Source organism: Anolis carolinensis, chromosome 3 (assembly GCF_035594765.1).
Source record: "Anolis carolinensis isolate JA03-04 chromosome 3, rAnoCar3.1.pri, whole genome shotgun sequence".
Lineage (NCBI taxonomy): Eukaryota > Metazoa > Chordata > Lepidosauria > Squamata > Dactyloidae > Anolis > Anolis carolinensis.
Window position 1 is genome coordinate 124,277,311 of NC_085843.1, and position 24,213 is coordinate 124,301,523.

The following is a 24,213-nucleotide window of genomic DNA, read 5'->3' on the forward strand; positions in this document are numbered from 1 at the left end:
TAATGATAATGTTAAAGATGGCAAATGATGATTTGTGTGTGTAATATGAGCCACTGCATGTAGAATTTTCACATTGCTTCTAACATAAAGTTTCTCAGTAGAGCTAATTCACACATTTTACCATCAGGGTGGTACATGATGACATTCAAAGGCAAATGCTACTGCATCTTTCCATGGTTAATGCTTAGTCCAAAGAATGTTTTGAATGTATGAATGAATGTATGAATAGATGAATATGTGTACCAAAGGATATGATCATTTTTTTCAACTTTTCATTGATTCATAGTATTATAGCATAGCAGATGACTTCACATGGTAATGATAATGAAATTTGTATTTTGGGGGTTTAAAGATTAATAGATTTCTTCTAGCTTAATCAGTCATGAATGTGTCTACTTATCTGAATGATATAAATGTCATTTTCTTCTAAAATCAACTGAAGCTATATGCCTAAGTTGTCACATAGATTAGTACACAATATACTGCAGGTGGCAAATTATGTAGCCTTTCAAATGTTGTTATACTACAGCTTTTCCCAGTTTTCATCATTGGCTAGAGCTGATGGAAATTTCAGTCCAATGCTACATCATCAACCAGGGTATTATAAGGTTGTAAACTTTCTCCAAGGTTAATTAGAAAATGTGACCATGGCTAGCAGCTACTGGGTACAAATACAACAGGCCAGGAGTGGGCAACTTATGGCTATCCAGTGTTGTTGGTCTCCAACTTCTATCAACCCAGCCAGCATGGTAAATGAGCAGTTCAATATCTGAAGGGCCATCAGATTCAGCCATATCACCCATCATGGGTCAAAGGAAAGGACTCCAAGTTGTTTGGTTATAATAGTAAGGGTGTCACTTTATATCAGTACACCAAAGCAGGCCAGGTACTGATTTATGAGCCCTTATAGAAGTTACTGTACATGTTTCTTTATTGAGCTGTGTGCAATAAAGAGGGATGGCGTTCCCTTACTATAAACAGCTTCTTCACCCTAGGTTTTAAATGCGCTGGGTTTATTGCATGCCAGATGTGTGTCACAGATTGCTTCTTCAGCATATCAAACATCAATGGATATATTGATTAATTTCTTTCATTAAGACAGGTTTACACATGCTCTTAGAATTAGGATTAGGCATTAACAATCTATTGCATGGAGGTGTGCACTTCATAGTTGCCCTTCCAAATCCTTCTTCTGATTTCTTGACAACAATATTCTTTTTGATTAATGACTCAGCCAAGGTGTGAAAAATCTTGAACTATTTTAATGTCTTCATCATCTTATTTAAAGTTATGTAAATAATCGATGGTTATTATTTGTGTTTTCTTAATGTTCAGCTATAAACCCAACTTTGAATTTTTTTGCTTGCCTTTCTTCAATTGTCATTCAACACATTTGCTATTTTTCTGTTAATAGTATGGTCTCTTCTGCATATCTTCAATTGCTGATGTTACTTCTTCCAATTTTTACACCTCCTGACTCCTAGTCTAATCCATCTTTACCCATGATATAAAAATTAAAACAGAGTGATAAATACACCCTTTGCCAACTGGAAACTATTCTATTTCTCTGAATTCTATATTGATGGTAACTTCTTGTCCTACGTTGTTATGCACTAGGACAATCAAATGTTGTGGTGCTCCCATTTCTTTTAATTGGATCCTTAGTTTTTCACAATGCACTGCTATGACTCATAATGCGCAAGTTGATTTTCTTCTGAAATTCTTTGGTGTGATCCATTGTCTCTATAATAATAATAATAATAAAACTTTATTTATACCCCGCCACCATCTCCCCAACGGGGACTCGGGGCGGCTTACATGGGGCCATGCCCAAAACAATACAAAATAAACAGCATATAAAAAACAACATTTCAGAACACAATGAACAGTACAATAAATAAAATATCAATTATAATACAAATCAAGAGAACAATAAAAACAAGGGCGGTCCACATGAACATTAAATTAAAACTCGGGGTGAGAGAAACATAAAATAAAACCATAGCAATCAGGGTCAAGGAAGTGGTGTAGTCTAGAGGGTAGATATTCGAGGGAGCAACAGGAAAGGAATGTAAAATAGTTACTCTCCAAAGGCACCACGGAAAAGCCATGTTTTCAAATCTTTCTTGAAGGCTACTAATGTGGTGGCTTGCCTAATCTCAGTGGGCAGTAAATTCCATAATCGGGGGGGCCACAGCAGAAAAGGCCCTCTCCCTTGTTCCCACAAGGCGGGTCTGGGTTAGTGACTCTAGTGACTCTTCTTTTTCTTAAACTAGCTTGGGCATCTTTTTTCTGAATCTAACTTGGACATAATCAGGGAAAGAATAAAATCTGAGAATAAATCACTTTGTTTTCATGAGAATGTAATGTTATAGTGGATACTGCAATCTTTAGTGTTCTCTTTTTTGGGAATTAGAATGTATATCAAGCATTTCTAGTCTCTGGGCCATTGTTTTTAGTGTGTTTATTGTTACCTGTCTCAACAGGTATAGCAAAACACAAAATCTCAGCTTCCTGTGTTTTTTCACACATAGCAAATGAAAATGGGAAGATTATTTTTTAAATGAGATCTTTTATCTTTATCTTTCAAACCTTATACTCCCTTGTTCCTTCACAAAAGGATGTACTCTATTAAATACTATTTTTATTGTTTCTTGTGTATTTTGTACCTAGAGTTGGTTTTTAATACTGTATTGCTCTTATTGTTATTTTGTGTACTATATAAAGTACCTACAATAGCAGCATTTTGAAAACATTACCTCTGATCCTAAAATAAATCAGCTTAAGGAAGTTAAGTTAGCACAAGATAAGTCTCCTTTCCTCATATAAGATGGGAGCAGGAGGTTGTAGGAAGAGGTAACTGGGGAGTCCATGTGTCTAATTTTTGATAAGTTTTCATATGCTATACCTCATTCCTGAATATTCAGAAAGATTTATGGGGAAGGATGTATAAAATTACTTTAGAAGATTTGGGGTGGAATTAAATATAAGAAATAATTTAAAAAGTATTAATACACACTTTTAACACTATAAAATAAATGTGTATGTGAGATTAGATGTGCTGAAGTCTAACGTATTGGAAGAGAACATGGTTATGTAATGAATTCAGCTAGGATCAGAGATAAGGAGGTCCATGCCTGGTGAGCCTTCACTAAACCAGATCAGCTGGACAGAGTACAGGCACTCTGGGTTGAAGGCAGAGGATATAAAACCTAAAAGATAAAGGTGGTGATCCTACACAATCAAGGATTTGCCAATTCCTACTGAGAGTTAATTGATTCATATTTGTTGAGCCCTGTCTCCTGCGAGACCGGCAGACTCTCAGCCTCAAACTAAATGAACAAAAATCCTAAGGTTACCCCAGTGACAAAGAGGATCATCTATCTGCATATACACACAAAGGTTTTTGATATTTATCTAGCTTGCAAAATATCTGGAGGGACCCTGGCTGTGGTTTCCTTTCCAATGAGATTGTGTAAACTGAGGTCATGGAAAAGTTGCTGCACTCTAGATATATTTTAATACATTTCATTTGATACAGTTTATACTTTTAGGAAGTGAAACAGTAAATAAAAGATACAAGTTATACATAAACTCTCAAGTTTGTAAATTTATTGAAAGTTAGATCTGATAGTTTGTAGGGTACAGCTGCTGCTAGGTCTGTTCTAGCGCTTTGCCATTTCACAATTCTGGAGCTGTGAAAATGTTTTAATAAAAAGGAAAAAAATCATATAATTTTTTGGAATCTCTTGTCTATAAATATCTGGGGTGTGTGTGCTGTGGCTCAACAACAGTCATCTTTTAGAATACTACTACAGTAGAGTCTCACTTATCAAACATAAACGGGCCAGCAGAATGTTGGATAAGCAAATATGTTGGATAATAAGGAGAGATTAAGAAAAAGCCTATTAAACATCAAAATAGGTTACGATTTTACAAATTAAGCACCAAAACATCATGTTATACAACAAATTTGACAGAAAAGGTTGTTCATTACACATTAATGCTATGTAGTAATTACTGTATTTACGAATTCAGCACCAAAATATCACGATGTATTGAAAACATTGACTACAAAAATGCGTTGGATAATCCAGAACGTTGGATAAGTGAGACTCTACTGTACTTCAAATTCTCAGGCTATATGGCATCCTTGGTATTTTAAAAGCATTATCTTTTGTGGAAAAGTTAGGCTTCAGTCTTTTCATATAGGTTACAAAATAATGGTATTGAAGATAATGGGCATAATTTTGATTAAATATGTATTCATAAATATGTAACACTTAAAGAATTTGTTGTGTATAGATTTCCCTAAAGCAGAAATAGCCATATTTTGCTTTTTTCAGTGGCATAAATAGATATTGGGAAGCTGCCACTGAAATGAATAATAATAATGATATACTAAAGCCAAAAATGACTGAGCAGTTATAGGATAATGTCCTGAGTTTTTTTTCATGTCAGGAGCGACCTGAGAAACTGCAAGTCGCTTCTGGAGTGAGAGAATTTACCGTCTGCAGGGACGTTGCCCAGGGGACGCCTGGATGCTTTTAATGTTTTACCATCCTTGTGGGAGGCTTCTCTCATGTCCCCACATGGAGCTGGAGCAGATAGAGGGAGCTCATCTGTGTTCTCCCCGAGTGAATGACTTCAACTGCAGATAATCATATTCATTCTTCATATGTAACTTCATATGAACTTCATTCTTCAACTCTGCTTCATATCAGTTACATATATTTGCAATTAAACCAGTTCACTAACATAGTCAAATCATTGGATTGTCTTGAAATCTTTAATGATGGGCATGTTAAATGACTGCCTGATATCAACAATATGTTACCCAATTAGCTTAAGAATATCCCTGTTCTTTAGTTCTAGAATTTCTTACTAAGATTCAGGCTGTTTGTTGTACCATCAAGTCTTTTTAAAATAATAAGACAAACTTTTTGCAGTGTTTCCTTGGCAAGATTTGTTCAAAGGTGTTTTGCCTACACTTTCCTCTGAGCTGAGGGAATGTGATATTCCTAAAGTCTGCCCTTGGGTTTCCATGCCTGAGTGGGGATTCAAACCATGGTCTATCAGCATCCTAGTCCAACACTTAAGCCACTACATCATGATGGTTCCCTCTCAAAAAAATGTAATGTGCATAATTTCAATTGAAAACCCCAAGACTGGTTAGTTGTGATTAATGTAGTTTCTATTATTGTCAGTTAAATTAAGGTGGGTATCATTGAGGAAAACAGCCTCAAGGTTCCAAGGGAAAATAGTTGAACAAGAACTCATCATTTTTTTTCTCCTGCATCTTGAACAGGAATAAAAACTTTTGATTTAACTATCTGCGCCAACCAGATTGTTCATACAGGCTTGTCTATATTCCTACTCAACTATTCTTTGTTGAAGGCCACTATTCAGTCTTTATTCTGTTCCCTTTGGCCCGCCTGATTATAATTCCCCCATCCACTAGAATTCATCTAGATATCAAACACCTTCTTTCACAACATGGATTAGACAAATGCTTGTCATTTCTATTTGAGGGATGTTTTTATGCAAGCTTATCTATGGTACCTTCCAACTGCAATTTGTTAACCGCAATTAAGATACAGTGGGCACTTGGTATCTGCAGGAATTTCATTCCATGACACCTGTGAATATCAAAATCCATGGATGCTCCTGTCCCAATATCTACAGTGGCACAGTCAAATAGTGTCTCTTATATAAACTGGTAAAATCAGGGGTTGCTTTTTGGATTTTTAAAAATATATATTTTAAGTATTTTATATCCATGGATGATGCAATCCATGGATATAGAATCTATGAGTGAAGACAGTTGATTATATTTGCAATTGCAGTTTGGTTGTCATATATCCTCTCCATCCAAGTATCCTGCTTTTCCCATTACACAGGGCATAATGGCCCCACTTTAACTAAAGTAATTGCATCCTGTGGAATCTTAACATTTGCAGATGGGTGAGGCATTAGTTTTGCTAAACTAAACTTAAAAGTCCAAGGTTCCATTGACTGTAACTATGGAAATTAAAGTGGAATCATTGCACTATAATTTTATAATGTGAACGACTCTGAGGCAACACTGTGAAATGGGCTGCAATCCATAGGCACATACTGTATGTCAGATAAGTGTTGTTAGTCTTTAAGGTGATACCAGGCTTGCCATTGTTGTTTTTGCTGTGATAAACAAACTGTAGGTTTTAAATTCATTCTTATTTCCTATTTAAAAGTAGCTTTTCATTGATTGGAGGCAGCCTACTTGTTTGATCATAAGTAGCAAGAGCTTGCCTTTTCAAATTTGGATTTAGTTACATCCCTCAGCACTTTTGTAACCTCAGTGGTCCATCTGTCACATTTCTGCTTCTTATAGATATGTTCTCACATCCCAGCTGCTAAGCAAACCATGACTTACTTGTTTTAACCAGCATGAGATTTACTCATAAAGGAAACATACCTGCTCAGTGCTACTGACGAGAATAACCTGTACTAACAATAAATGTGACTTTTATTTTAAAAAATGGGAGAGCTTTATTAAAACTGGAAATAAACTATGTTTAAAATGGTACAAGGCATGCAGTATTACAGAGAACAAGTAGGAAATGTCTAAACAGCTTTCCACAGATATGTTGTCTTTTAAAAATAAAAATAGCTTATTTGAATGTATCTTTTTGAACTGGAAATGAAGTGAAACATTAAACCAGAATTGCAAGGATATGTTGGATCACAACTGGCCTTTTTGTTTCTAACATTCAAGACACATACAGCTTAGTATTGTCTATACTGACTGGCAGTTCTCCATAGTTTCAGACTAGGGTCTTTCCCAGATGTAACAGGAGGTGCCAATGAATGAACCTGCAACTTCCTGAATGCAAACCATATGCATTATTACTATGGGTTAATGGTCCATCTCCATCTCAGGTTGGCAGAGACAATGAATTGATACCCTGTCAACACTATACGATAAGGGGGATTTTTAACATATTATGATTGGCATTCTGTTGTTTAGTTCCCACTAAAGCAGATTCATTCAATCAACTATTAATGATACAACAACATAAGGGTAAATCCTGTTCATTCAAAGGGTCTACCCCAGCCAGGATTAATAACAGAGATTTAGCTCACCAATTGCAGAAGGCAGGGGCCACACACAAAGTGGTCTGATCAAAAGTGATTGGCATGTTGTGTGTTATAGGAGAAGACTAAAATCTGGCCAGCCGGCGGCCTTCCTTCCCCAACCTCTGCACTAAACTGTGTAGTTTATCGTACATCCTTCATGTAAATAGCAAGTGTATATAAATGTGTACAAGCTGGAATATGTTCTTCCAACTTCCAAGTTCTGATATCAATAGTCTTGACAGATAATGGCACTCAAATCTTATTTTGCGTATACCTGTCTCAATCATTATGAAAGCCACATGCAAACAAATGCATGAATGCCTCATACTTCAGCTTTTGCTGCACTTTCAGTTTAATGCCCAAATAGTGTTACAAGGTTGAGAGGTGTACTTCCTATTTTTGTTGTGTGCTTTCAACTTATGATGACCCTAAAGCAAACCTTTCATGGAGATTTCTTGGCAAGTTTCTTCAGAGAGTTTGCCATAGCCTTCCTCTGAATCTGTTATTTTCCATGGAAAAGTGACTTTCCATGTTGGGGTTTGAACCCTTGCTTCCAAAGTCATGGCTAAGCACTCAAACCACTACACAAGACTGGCTCTCAGGAGATGAACATAGTTCAATTAACAGACATATGAAGCCATTTCATACTAAGCCAATCAATCATTCTAGAGTGGCATTGTCTCTGCTGACTGGTAACGATTATTCCATCATCTCTACCTCAACATTTGATTGCAGGTGCTGGGGACTTAGTCTGGGACTTTTGGGCGAAAATCATGTGCTCTTCACCTGCACTGTATGTATGTACAGCTGGGGAGAAGTTCTCCTTCAGAAAGAGCAAATTGCAAGGGAAAAAAAGAGTTGGCTTGCTCAGATGATTGCTGGTGTTCAACCTTGGAAGGTGATCTGCCAAGGTAAGGGATCTCCACAAATCCTTCATGCTGGACAGGGCTATTTCGCCCCTAGAACTTTTCTTTAACAGTTTTGTTCACACTCTCCATAAAGAGAAAACCTGGATGGAGTTTTCTCTCAAAAGTGTTGCTTTCTCCCTCTTTAGCAGATGGGGATGGGGGAGTGGCTCATGTTTCCTTTGTATCCCCACATTTAGTCCCTGAGTGGCTTTGGGTTTTCTATAGAATGAAACTGGCTTCTCATCTTTGACTTAACCTTAATACCAAGGGTTGTCAGAGGGCTGCTTCACATTCCCTTTCCTCACAAGTCAGCGCATGCCATGCTATTGGCTTTTCCTTTCTAGTTAGCATGCAGAGATGCACCTCTCCCCAGGGTGTACAAGTGGCAGGCCGTTGTGTCCAGTATTTTGAGCTGCAGCATGGTAGGGTGAGAGAAATGGAGTTGGGGGGAAGAGAGGGAGGGGGCAGGCAGAGAGACTGCAGTGACACTGCCTTCCCTGGGCTGGCTGAAGCATCTCACTGGTGACAGGCCTGGGAACACGTGGCTACGTCATGGAAAGCCAGTCTCTCAATGCAAATCTCAACTCCTCCTACTCCCGTTGAATGCCTGTAACTCATATTCAAGGCTCTGGAGCAAATTCCAGTCTGTGTGTCTGTGTCTGTGTGTGTGTATGAGCGCATGTATCTCTTTCTCTCTCTCTCTCTCTCTCTCTCTCTCCCTCTGTGTGGCTGTATGTGCGCCTGTGTGTGTGTATGAGGTGGGGAAGATCTTTTTTTCCTTCCCCCTAATGCATGCCAGTGTTGGATGAAGCAGGCAGAGGGAGAGAGAGGAAAAAGACGAGAGCTGCCTCTGTGGTGTGTCTGTTCGCCTGCATGCAAAGGGCTAAAATTTGCATCTGTTGTGCAGGCTGGCTGGGAACTGCAGGTGCCAAACAATTACATACATAACTGAGATGATTTGCTGGTAAAAAAGCATCCCTTCCAGAGTGGAGCAGCGCCTGCCTTCATCAATCAGACTTGTGCTGGATGGTGCTGGTGGTGGTGGTACAGACGGTGTGTTCTCTCTTCCCGGGGCTGCGCTATGGCAGTCTTTTAGTAGGATGCATCCTGCCTTGGCTTTGTTCTGCAGATCCACCCATCCTCCCAGCAATCAAGTAACAGGCTATGGTTTCCCCTTTGGAGATCTTTCGTGCTTTACGGTTGTCTCGGGTTAGTTTTTGGCCTTGGCTGGAATTTCATCACCTCATGTCTTGGTTGGCTTTAGCCTGAAGGGGAGGAAAACAAAACAGAGAAAGAGAGGAGAGAAAGAAAGAGGATCTATGTATTTTCTTCTTCTTCCACAGTTTTGGGTGATCATCCAGCATCGTTCTGGAGGGGGAGATTCACCGTTCACCCTGGCTGAAAAACACATCCATTGAGAAGAAGTCTGAAAGAAATAAACCACGTGAGGGGAAAAGGGGAAAAAGACCCTGGGAGATCAGGATTGTATCTTTTTTTTCCAACCTTATTTTTTTCTTTTTTTGGTCTATGATCAATCTGGTGTCCCTCTCGAGGAGAACTGATCTCAATTTATTATTATGCAACAACCACAAGGATCTCATCTTTCTCAGGGTGTATAAGCGCTGGATTGCTTTTCGCCCAAATCAATGAGGTTTCTTTGGAACATTTTCAGCAAAGGATCGCATATGCTGCAGTGTCTTTGTGGCAAGAGTCTTAAGAAAAACAAGAACCCAACTGGTAAGCAATAGATTGCACCCCGTTGTGTTTTCCTTTGTGCTACTCTGTCTGTTGCTCACCCGAGGTAGGTCTGCAGTCCTGTTGAGGGGGGATTTGGGGGGGGGGGGCGGCAATGGTGATAATGTTAACCAGGCCGGCATACGGACGTTTCATGCAGCACAGGGTACAAACAAGCTCTTGGATGCATTGTTGTCAGAGTTTTAAAAAAGAGAAAGAAACTTAGATAATTGCTGACATTTTTCATAGCAAGATGAAACTGTTTTCTGACCAGTCCTCTTCCCACCCAGCCCTTTGTCTCTGTCCTCCTTCCATCCCTCCTTCCTTGGGTGCAGAGAGTTCCCCGAATCGGTCTCAGGGCCTTGTTGTCACTCTCTTGTGAGTCTGCGGCTGGCAGGGGCACCTAAGGGCTTTCCAGTGTCCTGCAGGCGACTTTTCGGTTCAACTCGAGAAGGTGGCTTCCGACTTCCTCCAAGTGCCTCAAAAGAAAGGGAAAGGGTTGGCCAAAGTGTGGATTATTTCCCCAGACATTCAGCTCAGACCCTTCTTCCCCGAGGGAAGACTTTCACAAAGCTTGTGCCTGGAAGGGGACTGGAGGGGAAAGTCCACCTCTACAGGAGTAGGTGTGTGTATGAAAGAGAGAGAGAGAGGGTAGATAGGTCTTCCCAGTGCCTTCCTGTTGGGGCGGCCAGCCTTTTTCCTTAGTCTGCCTGCATGTCTGTGCACTCCAATCCAAGCGGGCTCTGAGGGGGGGAACACTTGCAGTGAAATTACATAAGGAAATGCAAATAGCAGGTGCTTTGGGGCCGCCCCAGTTCCTCTGACTCCCTCTCTGCTCAGACCCTTCTCCTTCCCAAGGAGGAGGCCTAAGGAGTGGGGCAAGGAGAAGTAGGGGAAGAAAGTCTTTCAAGGGAGTGCCACTCAGGACCCAACCTGTGCCCTGAGGGGTGGCAGCAGGGAGAGAGGGGGGAGCTGCAGCCTCTTGCCTGCTTTGGTGGGCAAGAGGCTGCCCAGGTGTGTGGAGAGCCTGGAGAGCCAGGAAAGGGGTGGCACCAAGACTCTGATATGTCTGCCTGCCTGTATGTGTGAGTGTGGTGGAGCTGGTCTCTGCCCTGCAGTGCCTGCTCCTTCGAAGCAGGAGGCTCCTGACGCGGGTACTGCAGTGTAGTAGATCACTGGCACCGCCTGACACCCCAACATCAACAAGCTGCAGCAGGGCTGGCCCACAGTTGGCTCCTGGCTTGGGCACTGCCAGCCTGCCTCCGACTGTGCCCGGCCAAGGCACAAACTCTGCGTCCCCCTCGCGCCAATCCTCCGTCCCTTTCGCCTTGCCCGCACCGCTCTCTCCCTGCCGCTGCCGCAGCCAAGGCCAGCTCCTCCCCAGCATACCAAAGAGAGGCAGGAGGCAGCCTTGCCCCAGCCTACGAGAAGAGAGCGAGAGGGAGAGAGAGAGGAGCAGCCCGCCTCAGAAAGCGCCCCGAAGCTCAGCTCCCAAAGGCGTGCGCCCTCTCAGGGCACTGCGGAGGGAGGGAGGAGCGCGCTTCCCGCCAAGGGGCAACTTCGCCAAAGGCGCCTGAAGGAAGGAAAAGGGAGCCGCTCTCCCTTCCCAGCCACAAGCCAAAGCTTCCCTCTTCCCCGCCTTCTCCTGCCCCGCCAGGGTCCAGTACAGGCATGGGCAAACTTCGGCCCTCCGGGTGTTTTGGACTTCAACTCCCACAATTCCTAACAGCCGATAGGCTGTTAGGAATTGTGGGAGTTGAAGTCCAAAACACCCGGAGGGCCGAAGTTTGCCCATTCCTGGTCCAGAGAGTCAAGGACTGACATAAATAAACTTCCTCCTCTTCTCAACTCCTCTCCGCCTTTCAACAAAAGACCCTTCCCTCGTCAAGAAGCCCGAGTGTGTTGTCGAAGGCTTTCATGGCCGGAATCGCTGTGACTTTTCCGGGCTGTATGGTCATGCTCCAGAAGCATTCTTTCCTGACGTTTCTCCCGCATCTGTGGCAGGCATCCTCAGAGGATGTGAAGTCTGTTGGAAACTAGGCAAGTGGGGTTTATATATCTGTGGAATGCCCAGCATGGAGAAAGAACTCTTTTTTATCTGTTTGAGGCAAGTGTGAATGTTGCAATTGATCGCCTTGATTAGCATTTAATAGTCTTGCAGCTTCAAAGCCTGGCTGCTTTCTGCCTGAGGGAATCCTTTATTGGGAAGTTTTAGCTGGCCCTGATTGTTTCTTGACAGGAATCCCCCGTTTCCTGAGCATTGTTCTTTATTTACTGTCCAGATTTTAGAAGGTTTTTTTTTTAAAAAAAAAAAATATTGATAGTCAGATTTTGTTCATTTTCATGATTTCCTCCTTTCTGTTAGGATTGTCCACATGCTAACAACCACCATGTCAGACTGCATAGAGAAGCCATTGAAACCCATAAGCATGTGGACAATTTCAACAGAAAGAAGGAAACCATGAAAATGAACACAATCTGGCTACCAGTATTTAAAAAAAACCCTCTAAAATCTGGACAGTAAATAAAGAACAACACTCTGAAACAGGCAGATTCCAGACAAGGAATAATCATGGCCGGTTAACACCTCCCAACAAAGGATTCCCCCGGCTGGAATCATCCAGGCCTTGAAGCTGCAAGGCTTTTCAGTGCTAATCAAGGTGATTAATTGCAACATTCACACTTACCTCCGACAGACAAGAATTCTTTCTCCCATCCTGGACCTTCCACAGATATATAAACCTCCCTTGCCTAGTTTCCAACAGACCTCACACCTTTGGGGGTGCCGGCCATAGATGTGGGTGAAATGTCAGGAGAGAATGCTTCTGGAACATGGCCATACAGCTTGGGAAACTCACAGCAACCAGCCAAAGAGTGCCCTCGCGTGTAGGGCTCCTGGCCACCTTTTTAACTGAGAGGAAAGAGGGAGGGGTGTTGTCCAAAGTTGGGAGAGCACTTCTGGGACTCCACAGACCCCGTCCAGGCACAAGCTGCAAGAGAGTGACTCCTCAGGACAATGGTCCGGCTGTCTTTTGGGACATCTTCAGAGGAAGCTGCCTCCCCGAGTTAATGGGCATGCTTCAGATGCCTAGGTGTCTCTTCCAATGGTGTGCTAGATTCGTTTTTGTAGGCTGCAGTTAGATAGGAAATATTGTCTAAGGCCTTTAGGAATCAAGTGTGAGCAATACTGTCCCTAATGTACGTTCTCTATCCCTCTCCCCCTCCACTGCAGTCCAATATTCTGAGTTCTTGCAAAGTGGTCTGTCGCACTGTTGCTGTTGCTGTGTCTACCCACACTGAAGAGAAAGTTGTTCTGGTTTTGGTGAGATGACGCAGAATGGGGTGAAAATTGCAAATATTGCATTGCAAGGCAAGTAAGGGAAAGCTTTTCGATGGCTACAGAGGCAGAACAGTGCATGGCCAAATCTCAGGCTGCCGAATCCAGTGAAAAAGCCCAGGTGTTCCTCTATGTAGCTTTCGGCATCACTCCATTAGCTGCGTAATAGAGACCTAAACTGCTGGACTGTTGAAGATAGTCAAGCTATTTGCAGTCCAAAAGTTGGTGAGCTCCTCTCTCACAACACATACCCATCCTCTCCCCAACATGCACTCCTCGGGCTTTTTGTTGTGGTGATATGGTTTTCCTCCTCACATTCTGCCTCAGTCAAAGCTTTTAGTACAAGCCGCAAATGGTCTGTGGTCCTGAGGTACACGTCTGCTGCTAAATTAATTGATCAATTAATGTGAAATATAGGCAAGTCCTTCTAAACGGTAAAACAGCTCTGAGGAATTGTCTGAACATGATCTATCGTGTTTTGTTTGTTATGACTCAGGAGAGGATAAATAGCTTATCATATTAAGGTGGAAAAGGTTTGGAATTGCTTGCAGTGGCTACATGAGTAGATTTCGTTGACAGTGGTTTATGCACTATAATACATTGAATGATTGGATCATGTTCTAAAGTTCGTCTTTAGCAGTTGTGTATAACTGGATTATTCACGAGGAGAAAAAAAAAGACAAAAGAAGTTTTCATCCTGGGAGTAAAACTCTGGAGATGTTTTTAAGGTATTCCCAAGGTCTGAATACAGTATCTCATATTTGGTTTTCTGCTTTTGCAAAAGGAAGGTTGTGAAAATCTGAAGTCCATTCGCCAAGCAATAAGTCCTAAATTCAGTGGAATTTATTACCATACTAAGTAAACTCATTGAACAAACTCCAACATATTACAAGGCTCAAACAAAATTATATGCATTTAAATTGTTGAATGATAATTTCCAGTTTTGAGATGTTAATGTTTATACCTATTTGTTTCCATTATATTAGTTAATAGATGAGATGAGAGAAAACATTGCTGTACCTTTTTTCTTTTTCAGAGGAATATAGCCATTGTTGAATCTGTACAAATGAATTCAAACTATAGCTGTTTTATTGTATGGGTTTCTGGTAGTAGGATATACCCACACATTAAAAGTTAAATTTTGTTTATTTTATGAAGAAGAATAAATAATACCCACCATTTAAGCATTTGGTTCATGATTCAAAGCTCATAGCCTTACATTTGACTGCTTAGAAAACTGAAAACTGCAAGCTAATAGCTAGAATATTTACTGTCTTCTGAACGACAAATTTAAATAAGATTCAAAAGTGAAAACGTCATCTGAAAAAAATGTTGAATGTCTGTATTTGTAGTTTTTCTAACACTCTGTGCTGCCAAAACCATTTGGGCATATATTTTGAAATAACTATTTTTCTTCTTTCTTTTGTTTATCTTTCCTATCTTTTCCTTTGTTTATTTCTTGGGTTTCTTTAATTTTCCACTAAATGCTGTTTGTAATGCGACATGGGAAATCAACTAAACTTTAAAAAAGATAAAATACTCAGTACAACAATACTTTACCCAAAATGTAAAGTTGATGTCTTTCCAATGTGCCTGGATAAATATACTGGTGATTTTCAAATTGCAGACTTTTGGAAAAGAACTGTTTTGATCTTTAATATTCCACTTCCAACGTGGAATATATTATGTTATCATCAAAGTTGTTTTACCTTGTTACCATAATTTACCCCATTACATGGGACTTTGTTGTTTTGTCATGAACTTCGTAGTTTTGAACTTTTTTGTCACAGTGAATTGAGCTGAATTTTGTCATTGTAGTTTTGGGAAGGAAGGCTTGAAATGTATTATTCCAGGTTGGGTGGCAGCAGGCCTGAGACATCTTTGTCTATCAATAAAGTATGCTGCATTATTCAAAAGATCCCAGTGTTGCCTATAGGATACCCAAGCAGAACTCTCTGGTCATATGTAGTCCACACGATTCAAGTTTTATGTCTAATATCTCAGGGCCAGCCTGCCTCATGCTGACCAAGAAACATTTTGTGCATTATGAAAGGCAGCATGTTGTTAGTTATTTACTGTGCTGTTATGTTTTGAGAATCAGAAAGAAGGATGACTGTTAGGTCTTCTTGGATTTCTTTTATCATATGGCAAAATGACCTCGGTGACTTTAAGTATTGTGTATTCCCCACATTGATGCATGAGAAGCATCTTTCGCAGCTTTTTCTCAGGCAGCGAAATATCTTGTGTTAGTCCTGCAATATCTTCTGTGGCATAACAAGTGCTGCCGTAGTCACCTTTCACATTTTTCACTGCTGCATTAAACAATTTGCCTCCCCCCAACGGATTACTCAGTTTGACACTGCTGTTGTCCTAGTTCTAACTTGGACACAGAAATGAATCCAGTCTGCAGAAGGCTGGATGTGAATGAAAAGGCATCACTTACATTTTTGCTCCAAATTCAGGAATTCACAGCTGTTGACCTGCAGGCTGCATGGGGCCTGCAACATAGTTTTGTTTGGCAAACAAGGATACATCTGTGCCATCCAAGCATATGTCCCTATGCTGGCTTGAAATGAAGGGGAAGACAATATTGGGAAGGAAGGGGGGGTTAAGATGAGGAGAGTTTCTGACCAGCTTCAGTGATAATGAAAGTGCCTCGTTTTCTTCAGCCTACTTATCCTGCTCTATTATGCTCAATATCTGATGGTGATGCTAGGCAATCTCTTTCTCTCTATAGTCTGTACAAAGATAAATGTACATATGATGGTGGATAAGAGTGATGGTGCTAAAACATACTGAGCCAGCCAGGTAGGCAACTAGGGCTATTGATAAGTGTGTGTGTGCCTTCAAGTTGGCAGTAGATTTATGGTGGTACCATACATTTCATTGGGTTTTATTAGGTAAGGAACACTTAGGGGAGGTTTTTTAGTTCCTTCCTATGAAATTTTAGCCTACAGCACCTGATATTGGTTGGCAGTCTCCTATAAATGTGCCAACTAGGGCTGATGCCGCTTAGCTTCCATGACTAGATGAGATTTGGTATTATTACAGTATTTATGCTATTTTTCCACTTTAATTACCATGACACCGTCTGATAGAAGTCTGAGGTTCTATCATTTATGAGATATTTGACCGGGATTTGTAAATATCTCTCTCTAAACCACCAACCCAGGATTCCATAGGATGAAACCATAACAGTTAAAGTGAAATAATAGTGCTATACTTATCTAAGTACATAACCCTATACCCTAGAATATCAAGACAGAAAATCCCACAATATCTGCTTTGAACTGGGTTATCAGAGTCCACACTGCCATATATTCTAGTTCAAAGCAGATAATGTGGGGTTTTCTGCCTTGATGTTCTGGGATATAGGGCTGTGTGGAAGGGCCCTTAGAGAGCATTGAAGTATCCCAGCTTCCACCATATCCTCACACATTTTTATTCATACAGGGAACACTCCTGGTCCTCCAAGAAAGAGAATTATCATGCAATCAACAGTGGTCTTCTCTGCTCTCTCCCCACCAAAAACAGCTTGCCACTCACAGGGGTGGATTTATGGCAGGCTGATACTAAACCAAGATGGGAACTGTGCAGTCTGATATATGCTTTTGGGCTGCAGCTTTTAGCATTCCTCATAATTGGTCATGCTGTCTAGGGCTTCTGGGAGTTGCAATCCAACACGATCAGGAAACCTACTTGTTCCTGACTCCATCAGAAAAAAAAATGCTGATCCCCCACACGAGATAACCACAAAAGCCCTGGTTTCATGTACATCTTTAGTTTTGTACCCAGCTAGAAACAGTTATTAAAATGAACTCATTTACCGCTAGCTATATAATGCTTGTCTCATCGTCACCACTTCAAAGGGGAAACTAAAGCTGACAGTCTCAATATTTTTCCTTTGTAATTAGAGGAATAAGTGACCTCTGGCTGTGGATGGGATTGTAAATCATGGCCTCCTTCTTGATTTATGTGTATCTATTAGAGCTTGTGTGGAAAGCAAGCTGTTTGTGTTGCATATTAGTCCTTTTAGAAGCAAGAAGGCTTTGTGAGAAGTAGAAAAGGTTCATTTGAGACTGATGTTGGTGTGAGCATTTGGGACCTGAATCATGTCTTCAGGGAACTAGGACAAGCCTGGGCCAATGTTGCTGTAATTCAATTAAGTTGTTTATGCTTCTTTTGAAAAGTCAAAGGTTGTTTGGACTCAGTTTCTAGTAGTCATGTATGATTCCCTGTTATTGATCATTCTTTCAGTAAGTTGTTAAAAATAACTTGGGTTTTGGCGATACTGATTGTATATGGCTATTTTCCCTATTTAGAGTTATGGACAAAATCTCTGTCCACATGTTCTAATAAATATGCAACTGAGATGCTATTCCTTGTGCCTCACATTCATTTGGCTTCAAAGAACATCTGAAAAATGCTCTGGATTTGCCAGAGGCTGCTGAATTTATAGAGACTTGAGCACAGCAAAGTTGAGCCAGTGGCGCTTGTAAATGACCTTCTTTATCATAGATCAAATTTTTCTTTGTATATTGACTTGGATGAGCATTGAATGTCTCGAGAACTCAGGGGAAAACTACATAGTATGGTAAATATACTTTTTTCTTTGCATCTGTGTTATGTGGCTTTAAAATTGTAACCATGGGGGTGCTTTACCAGGAGCTACGACATGAGTAGAGAGTTCTATTTGTAATGGCCTAGGCTTTATAAAATATCACTTCTGCTGTTTTTTTCTGGAGGAAAGCTGGCTGCCAGTAGCAGCTTTCTTCTTGGGAAAAATGGCAGCTTGCAGGGAGCAGAAGATTTTCATTAGGACTATGATGTATGGTGGAAAGAAAGGTTAAAATTTCAGCACCACAGTTTTTATGTGGGTTAGATTCCCATGCAATTGCAATTAAAACAACACATAATACAAAATAAAGGTACAATTAATGTAAGTCAGCTGGGCCTCATTTATGTCTTCTGAAGTATACATTGGGATCTAGTCAATAGCATTGGAATTAGAGTCCTTTATGCTAATTTAAGCAACAGGACTGGGTAAGTGATCAGTTTGTTGAGTTGGCAACAAGCGAATCTTCTTCTCACTCATTCTTAGTTCAAATGTAATTCAAAGGTATTGGCAAATATAACTGGTAACTCTAGGAAGTAAGGCAGACATGGCACTCTCAATCTCTCCTGCTCTCTCTCAATCCCCCCTTCTTCCCCCTGTCTATGTGTAGGTGAGAGAAAGATCACTTAAAAAATGGAATGCTGGATGGAGCAAAAAATGGGGCTGATTTCCCTTTCCTAATAATCAGATGCCTGTTATTTACTGTGTTATTAACATATATAACTGCCGTTGCCCAGGAATTTTCTTTGTGCCTCTTTTTTTCCTACTCTCTTTCTCTCATACACTTTGTCACTTTCCTTCCTTCCTTTTTGTTTCTTCATTTTTATGTTCCCTTCTTTCCCTGCTCCTTTTTGTTTCATTTTCCCTTTTATTTCCTTTTCTCTCTCGCTTTCCTTTACTTCCCTCATACCTTTCTTCCTTCCAATTTTCTTCCTTCATTTTTCATCTTCTTTGAAGTCACAATTTCCTAGATTTAGAGCAAGGCACAGAAATGCACACACACATATTCCTTCCAAAATAGAAATCTTTATTACATTGCTTACTTTCTTATGGGGTGGGTGTCCCAACTATGGCCTTAAGGGCTGTGTTGTAGGTTCATGACACATCCATTTGGTTTACAAGTAGCTAATATTTCATCTACATATTGCCCCCTTGTGGTTTGATCTGAGCACTGCATACATACATACCTTTGAACAAGTAGCTAATCCTTTCTTTTTATATACGGTCATTTTTTAATTTGAGTGGTCCTCACCTCCAAATGGGGTTGATTTTGTAGTTGAAATCTTGCAATTATTTTAAGTTGGGCAATAAAGGATATGTGTACCAAGTTTGGGCCAGATCCATCAAGCCATAAAGGAGCCTTAGTAGTGAAAACAAACAAACAGAGACAAACATACATATAGTACATACTTTGGCTTTTATAGAGAGATGTTGCAAGTTGGTAGAAAGATCAGTTGTTCTTTGTTTAAAAACTGTGCCCTCATATTTGGTAATAGTCACAAGTTGATTAAAGGGTATGGTTAAGAATTTCTGTCCAATATTTCATATCTATCTATCTTGTATCTATCTATCTCAATATGTGTATGTGTGTTCCCTCACTTATCATGGAGTTTTTGTTCCAGGACCACCCGCAATAAGTGAAAATCCACGAAGTGGGGACACTATAGTTATTTTAATATTTATACATCATTTTAATATTTGTACTTTATTTTATCAGTTACAATATACAGTACATGGCAGAGAAGAAGAATGGAAGCTAAATAACCTTTTTCTTATTTCCAACCCTTCCCTACCCGCCCCCTCTCCCTTTATTTCTCCCTCCCCCCAATACCAAACCCCTTTGAAAACTGCAAAAACCCATGAAACAGCATAAATACCGCTATAGATGTTTATATTAATATTTATTGAAAACCCACAAAACAGTGAGGGAGCGAAAAGTGAACCGCAAAGTAGTGAGGAAACACTGTACATAAATTTCAAAAAACCAACAATGAAACAAAGCTATACATATATACATATAGATGTACAACTACAATACTATCTAATATTTATACAATAGTGTAATAGTTATATATGACTTTTGTCCTCCCACTCCTCCCATTGTGGTGATTTCCCATCCTTTGGGTTGAAGACATTCATATACAGTTTGTTCTTCCCTACTATTACATTGTTTTTCTATACTTCCTTCTGGCCTAACAGTTATTGCTTATAACTTCCCCACAAAGATTCTAACTGATTAAATTATGAAGCCTTCATAATTTAATGAAGGCTTTTCCTGCATGGCATGTGCGTTTCCTGTGTGGCAGGGGGTTGGACTAGATGGCCCATGTGGTCTCTTCCAACTCTATTATTCTGTGATTCTATGAAAATTTCCCCTCCTTTTTTTCTTTTTCAAATAAAGTTTCAGAATGGCTCCCAGTCCTCAATAAAGTTTTTTGTGTTTTTTCTTTGTTCATCATTGCTAATTTGTCAATTTCTGCTATTTCAAAAACTTTAACAATCCATTCTCCTATTGTTAGGAAGTCTTCCTTCTTTCAAAGTTGTGCATATAGTGTCCATGCTACTATTAGCATGTAGTGCAATATTTTGTAGTTTAGTGATTTTGTTTCTTTATTTGACAGTCCCAATAAAAATATTTCAGGTAACTTTGATTTTAAAATTTCTTGCAGTGTTTTTTTTTTTTTTGTATCTTGAGCTTTTTTACAGGACCACCACATGTGGAAGAAAGTTCCTTCATATTCTTTACATTTCCAACACCTATTGTTTCTTCCCTTATACATTTTGGCAGGTTTTGCTGGAGTCAGGTACCACCTGTTCATCATTTTATAAAAAATTTCCTAAGGCCATAGTACAGAATTTTCTTTAAGCCAATAGTCTACATTTCCCCCATTTATTTAATTCAGTGTTGTGCCAGTCATTTGGGGCCATTTAATCATACATTCCTTATTAATTCTGGTTCCATTTCCGTCTTCAGTAATACTCTATATATTTTCTAATAAGGTGTTCTTCATTAGCACATAATTCCTTTTCAAATTCAGATTGTTCTCTTTGAAATCCGATATTTTTTGCTGTCTAGCATAAATCTTTCTTTCAGTTGCCTATATTGTACCACTGTAAGTGAAGCCCTGCATCCATCAATTCCTCTTGAGTTTTAAATCTGTATTTTTCATCTTCACATATTGTTAAATCTTTGTATGTAATCCATTGTTCTCTTGTCTTCTTATCTAATTTGTAAAACACCTCTTCTATTGAAATTGATAATGGTTTTTTTTTGACATAATTTATTTTGTAGTTGTTTTATATCCTTAGTATGGCTTGTTTTATGAAATGGTGGTTAAAGTCTGATGCAAACTGATGCAAGTACTTTTGCTTTTTGATTCCATATATAGGTGTGCCATCCAAAATGTAAATCATGACCATCAAATTTTAACAGTCTCTCATTGCTTAAGATTATCCAATCTTTCATCCAAACAAATGTCCATGTTTCTGAATGCAGTTTTAGGTCTGGTAGCGCCTTTTCTTTTCAACTTGTAAAATTTTAGTTTTAATTCTAGGCCTCTTGCCTTGCCACATGTATTTGGTTAAATCTTTTCTTGATTCTTTAAAAGGTGCATCATTTATTATAATTGCAATATTCTGAAAAAGAAATAGCATTTTTGCTAGTATATTCATTTTGATAGCTGATATTATTCCCAATAGTAACAATTTTAATCTGTCCCATCTTTGTATATCTGATTTTATTTCTTTCTGTGTCTTTTCATAATTGTCCTGAAATAATGTTGTACTTGAGAGTGTTATTCCTAAGTATTTTACTTTTTTCAATTTGTAATCCTGATATTTCTTTTATCTTATTCTTCTCTTTATCTTTTAGATTTTTTGGTAAGGGCTTTTGTTTTTTGTTTATTTTAAAACCTGCTATTTTTCCATATTTGTCCAATGTAAGTACTGTAGTACATTCTCTGTTTTCTGTTAGATCTTCTATTATCACCATTACATCATCTGTGAATGCTCAGTTTGAATATTTAATTCTGTCCATTTTAGATGAACTTCCATTTCTCTTAGGATGCTGTGATTGTATGCCACTATACAACCTACAGGGATTTGGGGCCATCTGTATTGGCATAAAACTTTATGCCAGATGTATTGCAGCATGCTTTCCAAAAGGGAATATAACTGACAGTAACCATAACACAATAGAAGTCTGAATCCTTCACTCATCTTAGATATACTGCTACTCTTGGAACTCTATTCACCATATGAAGCAATTCGTTTGTACAATAGTTAAGGCTCTGACCTTTCATTGATCAGTATTTTTTATTTCATTTCATATATATATGCTACCTCAAACTGGTGTATAGTACCTGAATGTATACTAGTAAACAAACATTATTAGATGACATATTAAAATAATAACATTTAGGTTGTTTAAAAGACCAGTGGTATTCCTTGGCACTTAAAAGAGAACCTGGAGGAAGTAGACGGCAATCTTTATGGCGGCGAAGCGGAAGTCAATTTGGGTTTAGGCTTTTTTTTCTTTTTTTCTTTCCTTTTTTTTTTTTAACTTGCATTCTTTTTTTTTGTTTTGTTTTTCCTTCCTTCTCCTTTTTTCTTTCTTTTTGTTTTTTCCTGTCTGTTTTTTCTTCCTTGTTTTCCTCTTTGTCCACTAATATTTATGTAAACCCATCACCCCATCCCTCATCCCCCTCTCTTTTCAGTTCACCCGAATTTTATTGTATATGATTGAAATTTAATAAATATTATTAAAAAAAAAAAGAGAACCTGGAAATTTCCAATTCTAGGGAAGAAGTTCATGATTTGGGTGCCATTGCAGGCTTTTTCTCTCTTAGTTTCATGCCCAAAGATAGGGACTTATTGAAAGGTATCTTTACAACAAAGATCATGACTTGCTGAACTTGGGGAAATGTATTTGCAGAACCTGGGAAAATGCAGTTGCCTGAATTTCATAGGATTGTCATTGCATTCCTATGAAATATAATCAACAGTGCCTGGTATTCCTTGGCAATTCCCTATCCAAATGCCAACCAGACCAAACCCCGATTAGCTTCCACAGTCAAATAGGATCTTATACTGTCTAGGGATTTAGGCTTCTACAAAGCTTCTCTATGGGTTCCTATATAAATTAGGGAACTATGGAATATAACAATTCAACATGAATGGTCCACTCCCACCTCATGTGCTGGAAAAAGCAACACATTGCAAAATTCAGCCTTGTGTGCAGTTCCTAAAAAATATAAGTAATATCCCAGAGTCTACATCTGGTAAATGTAATCTTTATGTATAACGAAATATGTTTGCATATGTATGCATTATGCAGCATGTTGTTTATATTTCCAAATTAATTCTGCAAAGGACCTAGAATTTGTATGCCAAGGTGTTAATTCATATGCATAGCATGCTATATCTATTATGAATTTAATGGGTGCATGGTGTTGGCATGCTCCTCACAATCCTTGAATGAAAAATGACCTATTTACATGGATGTTGTCTACAGAAGCAGTTGCGCTATGTATAATATATTATCTACATTTATACCAATTTAAAAATTCTCCCTTATCTGATTAAAATGTACATTGCCTTCTTAATGGATGAAATACTTTTCTGCATGTCACGTACTGTATGTCTGTTATATGATTATAAAACATTCTTCAATTTATTTTTTCTGGGCAACTCACAAAGACAATTCGGAACAATTTAAAAATTCTTAGAACTGCTGATGAAATGTGTTGTCGAAGGCCACACAGCCCGAAAGACATACAACAACCCTGTTTGTATTTAGTTTTAATGTTAGGGGATATTTGTTGAGAGGCCAGTTTATTTATTTATTTATTTATTTATGTTCTTGAAAATGGGTTATGTTGGTATATAAGAAGCAGATTCACAAAAATAGATATATGGACACCCAACACATCTGTGGTTTCTTTAGAATCTCTAGCAAGTGTGTTGAGAAGCACAGCATTACAGTGCAATCTTATATCTGTTAAACTGGTAGTAATATATATACCCGTTAGTCAAACAGCGACCCTCATAACCTGGGATGACTTATCCATGGACATCCTCTTCTCTAAAGCATGGTGAAATATGAGACCGTAGTCAGTCACGAGAACCTAAAAGAATATAACCCCTCTATTCTCTCCACCATAGCCTTTTTGAATGCCTGGGTGGGAAAATGCACTGGCCAAGGGGGGCTAGCCCCACCGAGATGGCTCTGGCACTTTCTCCTCTCTGAGGAATGACCCCTTGTTGCTAGTCTGCAGAGACACCTTAAAATGACACTAGAGCCCCAGACTGTAAGCAATACAAGCTGTTTATTGAGGGTTATATGTAAGCAATAGCAAATCAAAGTTCAAAGTCACTAAAACAAGGTCATAGTCCACAAGGTATGTGGCACTTAGAAAACTTGAAGCAAGGGTCCATAGAATTCCAAACACAAGAATAAACTTCAGTCAAGCTAGTCAAAATTAGTCCAAGGAACAGAGTCA

The 24,213-nt window shown here is 39.2% G+C and overlaps 1 protein-coding gene across 2 annotated transcripts in view; it reads left to right on the forward strand.

Moving 5' to 3' along the window:
• Positions 1-8,654: 8,654 nt before the first annotated feature.
• fgf14 (fibroblast growth factor 14) overlaps positions 8,655-24,213 on the forward strand; it is a 395,947-nt gene continuing 380,388 nt past the window's right edge. Inside the window, exon 1 of one of the 2 annotated variants that reach the window (XM_016992301.2) lies at positions 8,655-9,764. In XM_016992301.2, coding sequence (XP_016847790.1) covers positions 9,674-9,764 — 91 coding nt within the window. In that variant the 5' untranslated portion in view covers positions 8,655-9,673. The remainder of the gene's footprint in view (positions 9,765-24,213) is intronic. The other variant, XM_008106972.3, reaches the window with a different exon arrangement.